The 10,228-nt window shown below is 30.4% G+C and overlaps 1 protein-coding gene across 2 annotated transcripts in view; it reads left to right on the plus strand.

The window, feature by feature from the left end:
- The window catches only part of LOC122627109 (serine-rich adhesin for platelets), a 13,539-nt gene extending 4,151 nt beyond the window's left edge, over nt 1-9,388 (plus strand). For both annotated transcript variants that reach the window (XM_043807932.1, XM_043807933.1), the window contains 9 exons: nt 2,671-2,755; nt 3,521-5,309; nt 5,387-5,585; nt 5,693-5,800; nt 6,633-6,800; nt 7,057-7,299; nt 7,398-7,664; nt 7,924-8,238; nt 8,368-9,388. In XM_043807932.1, coding sequence (XP_043663867.1) covers nt 2,713-2,755; nt 3,521-5,309; nt 5,387-5,585; nt 5,693-5,800; nt 6,633-6,800; nt 7,057-7,299; nt 7,398-7,664; nt 7,924-8,238; nt 8,368-8,421 — 3,186 coding nt within the window. In that variant the 5' untranslated portion in view covers nt 2,671-2,712 and the 3' untranslated portion in view covers nt 8,422-9,388. The remainder of the gene's footprint in view (nt 1-2,670; nt 2,756-3,520; nt 5,310-5,386; nt 5,586-5,692; nt 5,801-6,632; nt 6,801-7,056; nt 7,300-7,397; nt 7,665-7,923; nt 8,239-8,367) is intronic.
- The last annotated feature ends 840 nt before the right edge of the window (nt 9,389-10,228 follow it).

Consider the following 10,228-nt stretch of genomic DNA (forward strand, 5'->3'; position numbering starts at 1 on the left):
GTGTGTGTGTATGTGTAAATGTATGTGTAACGTTATCGTGAGAATAATTTGCTAAGAAACAGAGGAACTTTCGTTCTCTTCGTGAAAGGCAAAGGTCTCGTAATAACGTCCCGTTTCTTTGTCTACGAACAATTTCGCTTTGTCTTAGGTTATCTTTCAGATATTCAAAGAAAATAGTAGCAGTATAGTTGCGTTTAATGAAAAAGGAAAGTTTTTAAGAATTTATATATATATATATACATATATATACACAACACATACATATGTGTATGTGTGTGTGTGTGTGTGTGTGTGTGTGTGTGTGTGTGTACATATGGAAATTAAAGATATATATGTATGTATAAAATAATAAATACATAAATAAATATATATATATATATATAATAGTTACGGAGAAAATAGCCTTTAACATTTTATTTGGTCCATCGTATATTTGCAATATAAACACATGGTGGATCAAAGCAATCAATTACTTTTTTTAAGATTTATAAGTTAATTTTCTTTCTTGTATTGTAAAACTACAAGCTAGGTTCGACCAAAAAATATCTATGAAATTTTTTATTATATTTACTGATATGTATGACACAACAAAATTATTATTTGCAAGTATGTTGGAAATAATGAAAATGGCTCACGTCAAAAATTGAACGAAAATCAATTTATGTTATTTATTTTGTTTCATATACATACAAAATAATTTCTTTTCTTAAAATATAATCCTTTTCTTCATATTTTATGTTCTAATTATATTAATCATGGAGTAAGTGTATCGTTGAAATAATGATATTTATTCGACGTATCTAATAAATGGTAAATCAATTTATTGTTTATGTCAATATTTGGAGTGAAAAAAACATCGAAAAATATTTGAATGTAATCATTTCAAAATGATTTCTTGAATGAGTCTCATTGTCAGAGACTTTGTCGATCCAAAGCAAGAGAATTAAATTCGATCGATAGAAGGCCGCCCGTATTTGTACTCGCTTCTCTCGCAATAGAACGTTCTTCATGAAATAATGGCTTGAAATTACGTTGGCTGGTCGGACAACGAGAGAATTATTTCGAGAGAGAGGGAGAGAGAGAGAGAGAGAGAAAGGAATGAAACAAATCTTTCGATGTTTTCGTTCCTATTGAATTGGCACTGCGTAGAAAATATATTATATATAATATGTATATAGAAATTATGTTAGAAAAATTTATACATCAATGAACATTATTAAGAAAAATTATTACGACATAAATTTTTAACAAACTTTTATTCATTTCGATTATTAAAATTTTTATTATCGAGATTTTTTAATAGTTTTTCAAATTGTAAAACTACAAGCCTAACTACACATCAAATTTCAAAAGTCTCGAAAAAGAATAATTGATTTATAAAACTCGTTAAGTTTTGACATATCTTGTATAAGGAATAATAAAAAATCGATATATTCGTAATAATAATCAACAATGGTACGATATATCGATATTATTTCGTGATATCAATTTTTTATTTTTTACTTAAAAAAAACAAAAACAAAACAAAACAAAAAATAGTACACATACAGTAAATTATATATATATTTTTTTAAACTATGCACATTCACAGTTGTTAGCGTTCTTTCGTTCATACGCTTTCGCAATTATTCATACTGTAGCTTCTTCACGCTTTCACGATGTAGTTTGCGATTCACGAATCTATCTTTTATCTCTTCCTCGTGTAAATTCTGCAGTAATTATATCGGTCTTTTTCTTTTTTCTTTTTCTTTTTTCCTAGATATTTTTTTTATCCGAGTTATTAATCTTTTGCATTTTAAAAATGAGCACAAAAGAAATATTGGATAATAGTTTAGATATTATATTACTTAAAAAGATACTTCCATTTAATCATTTGTATTTAAAAAAAAAAACATCAAATCTCTCTTTTGATGATATAAAGAAATACACATACACACACACACATATATATATATATATATTTTTATCGATTGAATAAATACAAATAATCATTTTCATCTCCAGAATTATTTGAAGAACAAATCGAATTACATAGTTTACCTTTTTATTTATCGCATTTCTTTTTACCTTTTTCTTTTTTTTCGTTTAACACGAAGAAAATACCTAACGATGTTACCGAGAAAGCTCGCTAACTCACTTATTTCTGATTCGATTCGAATTCAAGCTCGGTTATTTTTCGTGAGGGTGCGGGAGGTAATGTGCCGGCAGAGACCTAACTCGTGATAATCCAATTGACGAGCATTGCGATTGACCTCCTTTGCTTGATGCGTGCTCGAAAGATGACGACGTCGTTATTTTGCTCACACTCTCTCTCTTCTCTCTTTCTCTTTATATACTATTATGTAGATATGTTATTTCAATTATTTATATGTGTATATATATATATATATAATTGCTTTAAATATATCTGTATTATTTTATATATTTTTCGTATAACATACATATTTTTGTGTAATTGATTGAGAAAGTTAAAAAAAAAAGACAAAATACTCTCTTTCTGTAATAAATTTTTAATAAATCTTTTAGCCTGTCTTTTTTATATCTCTAATTTCTTTTGTATTATATAGATAAATTATATATATATGTTATTAGATTTTGTTTATTTATCTATCTCGTATTAATCGATATTTTATACGATTTAATATATTTAATTGGAAGTTTTTATTTCAGATTCAATAGAAAAAGTATCGGTAGTTACCGATCGAAAAGAAGATGTACGAAGCAACGTCGTATTTGTTGCTGAGAGTATGTTTAGGTAAGTAGAATTTATTCTACATGTATGTATGTATTTTGTAATATAATCGTTCGTCTCGAGAGTCGTGGGAATTAGGAAATGAAAGGAAGGGGAAAAAAGAAAAAAGAAAAATAAAAGATAAATTTATGTTCACGATGATGATGATGATGATGATGATGATGATGATGATGATACGTAAGTACATAGTTCGCGACGACGAAAAGCCGAGCAAGCGATATTCCCGTAAAACCGGTTTTTAGATCCGTTAAACTCTTCTTAGCTTGTCTATATTCTCACGATTCGATAGTTTTATCGTATCACCTTGAAAAAAAGAATCTCATGAAACATTTGTCTCCAATATTTATATTTTTTTTCGTTACTAATTAACTCGTATTTATGGAGGATGGAAAAATCAGATTTAATACTAAAAAAGAATATCGACGATGGTAACAAAAGTGTTAATGACGGTACAAAATCTGTGCACTTAAAAAAATTTACTTATTTCTTCTTTCTTTTTCCTTTCTTTTCTCTCTCTCTCTCTCTCTCTCTCTCTCTCTCTCTCTTTTTTTTTTAATTTAATTTAATTTTTCATTTTAACTGGAAAACATTGAATTATATTCTAATAAAAGTTACATAAAAAAAATTAAGTAACATAAATTTAGATATAAGAAATTGATAAACTTGGAAGGATTAATAAAGTGTGTAAATAGATCGAGAGTAATTAAATGAATGAAACAATGTTAAAGAAAAATATCTATGTAAACGTTCTCTTCAATGATATCATAGGAGCTATTTTATTGGTCTTCGCTGGTGGAGTGACAACATCGAGCGTGTCAGAAAAGTTTATTGAACTATCGAATAAGAATGGCGATTTGGAATCATCGTCATTGGTTGTAGCTAATCCAGTTAAAGTCAATCAAAAAGAAGAAGAAGAAAATGGCGGTGATTTGAAAGCAAAAGGTTTGAAATTATCCGATTTCGAGGATGAAGATCGTAAGAAGAAAGGATCGAAAGAAGAGAAAACAGAAGAAGAAAAAGAAGAAAAAACGCAAACGACGATTTCTACGGTAATTAACGAAACTGATGGTGACATAGTTGAAGATACAGAAACTATTAGCAGTATCGCAACGACAACGATCGAGTCTACTTCGTCATCTCCATTTTTGGACAATGAATTAGGCTCGTTCGATCGAATGGAAAAGCTAAACGTAGATAAATACGTCGAGGAAGGGAAAAATGTAGACAATATAAAAAATGTCTCGATGAATTTCAACGAAACTAAATCAACAACGATTATTCCAGTACCAACGTTACCTGTTGTGTCATCATCGTCCATGTCCAACGTAATTGCCGAAAAGGAATTATTGGAGTCGAGTAAAATTAATCTAAGCATTGCTACGACAACAAGAGACGCATCGATTTACGAGAACACGATTGGTCGAAAGGATTCTGAAAAAAAGCTGATAGTAACCGAGCCTTCGGTTGTTTTAGAGAATAGTATTCAACAATCAGGAGCATTCGAAAGTAGTTATAAAACTGTAAATAATTCAACAATCGAGTCTACCAGTTCGTTATCTTTGTCAAGCAGCAGTAGCAGCAGCAGCAGCAGCAGCAGCAGCAGCAGCAGTACATCGACCGAATCTTCATCTATTGGAACTCTCACAATTGGGACTCTAACAACAGAAACATCGTTTCCTTACGTTCAATCGGAGAGCGATGATCCTAACGATTTAACAGGAAACGGTATAACTGAAAGTACTAATTCAAATACAATCGTATCAATGACCACTACTGTCCCCGTTGATTCCTCCATGTTAGATACGAAAACTACCGACACTCCAACTAGCAAATCAACTCTTACAGATGATTATTATTCGACTCTTGGTACTGGTATCGATAACGATTTTTCTACGGAAACTACAATCGAATCCTCTGATCAATCTTCCGTTAATCCAACGACTAGTTCCTCGTCTTATTCCGGTAATACTGTTGAATACAAATTTGTTACATTAACGGAAAATAATAGAAACTCTTTCACAACGACAACCTTGGCTATCGAAGAGACGTTGTCTATAGATCATGAACAGACTGATATCAACATTAGTAACAATGTCTCCGATTCGAAAGAAAGTACAAGAAGTTTTTCAGAAATTGCATCGTGGCCTAGATCGACTTCGGTTGAACGTACTTTACCTGTTACACCTTCGCCAAACGCGATTATCACTAGCAGTACGATTAGAAGTACACTTAGCAGTACAGAAAACAACATGATGACCAGTGTTGAAAGTACTACTGAGAATTTAGACGCAACGCCACTCGTAAACGTTGTTACTTTAGATCTTCCAAGTAGTACCTTTGTTACAACGTTCCCTGACGACAAGTTACTAGGTGATAAGAAATCTGTTGATGTAGGCATCCCTACAACTACTGTTGCCACCATCTTGGAAGCATTACCATCAGACGAAATTACATCTCTGGTTAGAATAATACTTGAGAGTAATAGACACAACGTTTGTCCACGTCTCGAAGAACTTCGACAATTTCTTGCTGATATCTTGTCTAAAGGTTTGGATAAGTAAGTATGCTTCTAAGTATAACTTCGATCATATTGATTGTTTACTTCAAAATTTAGCATCGTCATCATGTTTACAGAGTCATTCTGGCGAAACAAGTTAGATTTCATAAAAACCCATGTACCGAATCGGATAACTCAAAAGATAATTCATCGTCCGAAGAATCTTTTTTTACCATATACGTTTACGTCGTTAATGAAAATGGTAGATTCGATGCCGCGATGACTAAGATCTTACCAAATTTCTACAAATCGTCTGTATCAAATTTTCCAATAACCGTAAGTTCAATTTCATCTCTGGTCTAACAGATCAGATTAAAATCTCTTGTGTATATTTTATTCTATATCGTTTAATCTTTATCGTTTGATTAAATTTATCCTTTCAGATACACAGTCTTGTCCTAGTACAGGAAATAGATTCTAGCAACGCAATAGCTGTCGTTGTGGTTTCGTCAGTAGCATTCATCTGTCTACTTCTTCTTGCTGGCCTTCTGGTAAGAGAGATTTATTTGATGTATTCAAACAAAGAATATAAAATTGTTATTCGCGATACCGACTATACTCATTACCAAACAGAAGATACGTTTCGATTTATAAAGATGCAACAGCTACGTCGTAGGTTCATGAAAGTCTTCCTCGTTTGTACGCCTACTCGTAACTTGCCTTACCTGGTATTAGTCATGAGTAATTTGTTACGTAGGAATATCCGTGTCGAAAAATTAGCTTTACCATTGTGTTTACTTGTATTTCAAGTGCCATGAAACAAAAATATTTTTTTTTCTTTCTTTTTCTTTCTTTCTTTCTTTTTTTTTTTTTTATGAACTAGTATCTAATATATACATATGACTATGCAGTAATAAATAATGGTATTACAGTTTCAAATAAAAATCAATTATTTATTTATGAATAATTCATTTCTAAAATTATCTGAAGAACAAAGTAATATTATATCATGAAATTTATGAAACTGTGACATTAGTTATTAAAAAAATGAAAGGATCTATAGATCGTGATATTTGACTAATATCAAAAATTTTCTGTTTTTTAAAGTTATTTAAGTGAATTTTTGTTTTACTAAATACATCCATATTCCCTCCATTTTTTAATAATTATACCTCCAACTTCTTATCTATCTTTTCAACGTTACACATTTCTTTTCGGTAAACGTTTGAAACGATAAAACACTCGCAAAAACGGTGATGGCGATTGTGATAAATACGAGGTCATACTGAGGCCATATACATACATATAACCGATATATATATATATATATATATAGGAATATTATTGATCTTTCGCGGATTACAAATGTGTCCATTTTTGCAGTTCGTTATGAGAAAAAGACAAACGAGATTCAATTATGGCGAACGATGTCGACCTGTATCTTTGGATGCCTATAGTTTGGACAGTGTATCTGCTTATAACAGTGTTAGGCGAAAAGGCGTTGCTAGATCATCCAAAAGAAGTTATGGTAATCCTGCTTTTGAAGATTCAGTGAGTATTTTATTACATAATACTTGGATAGTAACGTGTGTATGTATGTTACATGTATAACGTTTATATATTTTATTAAATTATAATAAAATTTGCAGTGTTACACATATTGTAAATATTTGATTACATACATAAATTAGAAACTATATGTTTGAATTTTTTAAATATAATAAAACAAACTTGCAAAGTATTTTCGATGAAAATTTTGTAATATCTAAAGTTTTACTTACTTATTTAGTTAGTTATTTACTTGCAGACTGCAGTTCCATCTCACCCATTGAATTTCACTGGACTTACTTCTTTCTCAAACGACGTTGATGCCATTAACGAAGAATTTTTAAGTATACCCCAAGTTTCCGCTAAGATGGACGAACTTCCTTTGGGTGCTGAAGTGAAGAATAGATATGCGAATGTAATACCACTTCCAGAAAGTAGAGTACCGTTGAAAAAACTCAACGATGATCCTCTTTCGGAATACATTAATGCCAGTTACGTTCGAGTTAGTTCATTTATTATATTCTATTTGTATGGTTCATTGTATGTATATATCTATATATATATATATATATATATAAAAATTCACAAATATTTTGTCAGGGTCCTAAAAATGCGACAAAATATTATATTGCTTGTCAAGCACCTTTGGATACAACCGTCACTGATTTTTGGCGTATGATTTGGGAACAACAATCTAAAGTGATCATTATGTTGACTGATCTTTTTGAAAACGGGGTTGAAAAGTGTACCGAATATATACCACCTTCCGAAGTGACCGATTGTCATAGATTGTACGGTGATTTTCAAGTGACGTTAAAGAAACGAGAAACCAAAGAGAAATATGCTATATCGACGTTACACTTGAAAGTAATCAATTTAAATCAAATTAAAATGAATTTTTAACGTGTGAGCCAATGTGATTATGAAAGTGATTTGTAAGTCATATATATATTTTTCATACTGAAGTATCTTGACATTTGAGAGAAGAGTTTGAATTATTTAAACATTTTTTTTTTTAATATTTCAAATGACACTATTAGATCACTTTCATAATCATCAGTTCCAGTTATGATCATAATATTATTGATTGTGTTGGTGCTCTTTTTTCTTTTATTCTTTTTTGCAGAATTTAGAAAATAATACGTTCAGAGAAGTATACCATATTTGGTACTTATGGCCAGCCAGTGGCGTCCAAACGGACGGTGCAGGACTTATTGCTGTACTTCTCGAAGGCAGAGCCCTTCAAAGAGGTGGTCCAGGTCCTATAGTGGTCCATTGTAGTCCTGGTACAGGTCGTACCGGGACATTGATAGCATTGGACTTGGGAATTAGGCAGTATGAAATTACACGAACGGTAGATGTCCCAAGAGTGGTTTATACGATAAGAAGAGATAGAGCTGGGGCTGTGCAAACTAAAGAACAGTATGCTTTTATATATAAGGTGTGTATAAGTGTTTCAACATTTTTGTTTTGTTTTTCTCTGACGTTAAATTTGTATGATTAATTTTTTTTTTTTTTACTTTTTTAATTTTTTTTATTTATCTTTTCCTCTCTCTCTCTCTCTTTTAAGGCCTTGAATTTATATGCAACCAAACTTGCTGGAGGTATGCTGGAATCAACATAAACCATTCGAAAAGTATAAATTAATTTTGGTCTAAGAAATTCGGCGAGTGCTGCAAAGGAATGTTAAGATTAATTTCATAGTAATCTTTATCGTTGGTGGTAGTTAAAGAAGGACAGATAGACCATTCTTTTGTATTCCAGTTAACTGGAGTAAAGAAAACAAGACAAATATAGATAATTAACGAGTATTAAACGTTACCTAACGATCGGTAATCAAAGATCGAGTGAAAGGCTGAATGATACTTGTGATATGTGGACCATTCGTTGATATTCATTATTATGCATATATCATACGTGATTCAATTATATCGCGTTATATTTTTTACTTACGGCCTGATGAATACAACTTTTTATCTCCTTTGATAAGAATTTACCGATCTCTCTTTGGTGGAAGTATTCAGTATTAAGGTATTCTATTTTTATGATAGAAACTAGGTCGAGAAAGAAAAAAATTTTTTGCGCAATTAGTATTAACAAAAATAACGAAAACAAAATTGACGCGACTAGCTTCAATATTTTTTTTCTTGTTTTTCTCTCTCTCTCTCTCTCTCTTTTTTTTTTTTTTTTTTTTAGAGAAAGAATATAGGTAGAAGCATATTTATAAGCGAAATGACAGAATGTATTTTATTTAATCTTTTTTTGTTTTTCAATGTTTCAATGTTTTCAATTCTTTACACCCATTGTTTTTCTTGTATTCGACAATTTTTCATATTTTAAGAAGCTTATTGTGTAATCCTAAACGATGCGCTCTCTTTCTTTTTAAATCAGTTCGCAGAGATTGCAAAAGCTATTCTGAATTTATTGCCGTCGTGATATGAATATATTTTTCTTTTCTTTTTTTTTTTTTCGTTGTTACTATTGTTATTGTTATTGTTATCTGTGTATAAAGGTATATCCCCAATTCGTAGCACATTGCTCTCTATAATTGTACATAAGTAATAAAGAAATGCAGAGGCACGTTGATTGAATTTTTGTCTTCAAGGCTGTTCACCACCTTTCGCTCATATACTTCCGTATTGTATTATATATTCATAATTTTTATTATATAACATTTTCTATTTTCTACGTTTTATTGAATTTAGAAAATATTAAAAAGTATAAGGAGCCATAAAAAAATATGCATGAAATTAATATAAAATAGATAAATCCGTTACTTTAAAAAGAAGCTAAAATCATTAATTAAAATTAATCTTTCTTACGCGTTCTTCAATATATAATATTGTAGAATTCTATCTAACTGACTTACAATTAGATTTCGTCAAATTCATTGTATTTTGTGAGCTATATACATTTCTAATGAAATATACTAATGTTTAAATATTATCTCATCGTACTTCAAATACATTGTATTAATAATGTTATTATAATTCATTAATAATTGTATTAATAACTGTTAACATCTTCGTCGATAAATAGCTCTTGTATTTGTCTTCGTCGATAAGTAGTTTTTGTATTTGTCCTCGTCGATAAGTAGTTTTAGTATTTATCCTCGTCGATAAGTAGTTCTTGTAAGTGGTCCTTATTTTCGTCGATAAGTAGTCACTATCTCCATTGGTAATAACTTCGTAAAAAACCGTGAAAAAAACATGTGGTTTCGACGTTTTACCACGAGATGGAGTAAGAATCTTATTTTTTATAAAAATGTTCTGCAATAAAAATTGCATACGCACGTAAACACATATATCCTTTTTTCATAAAAAAAATCCTGTAATTCAGTAAAACCTTACAGTTTCAATTTAACAATATTAAACAATTGCTTCAATTTAACAATATTAAACAATTCCTCCGCCATTTCTATTCAATTAATC

Source organism: Vespula pensylvanica, chromosome 2, assembly GCF_014466175.1.
Source record: "Vespula pensylvanica isolate Volc-1 chromosome 2, ASM1446617v1, whole genome shotgun sequence".
NCBI lineage: Eukaryota > Metazoa > Arthropoda > Insecta > Hymenoptera > Vespidae > Vespula > Vespula pensylvanica.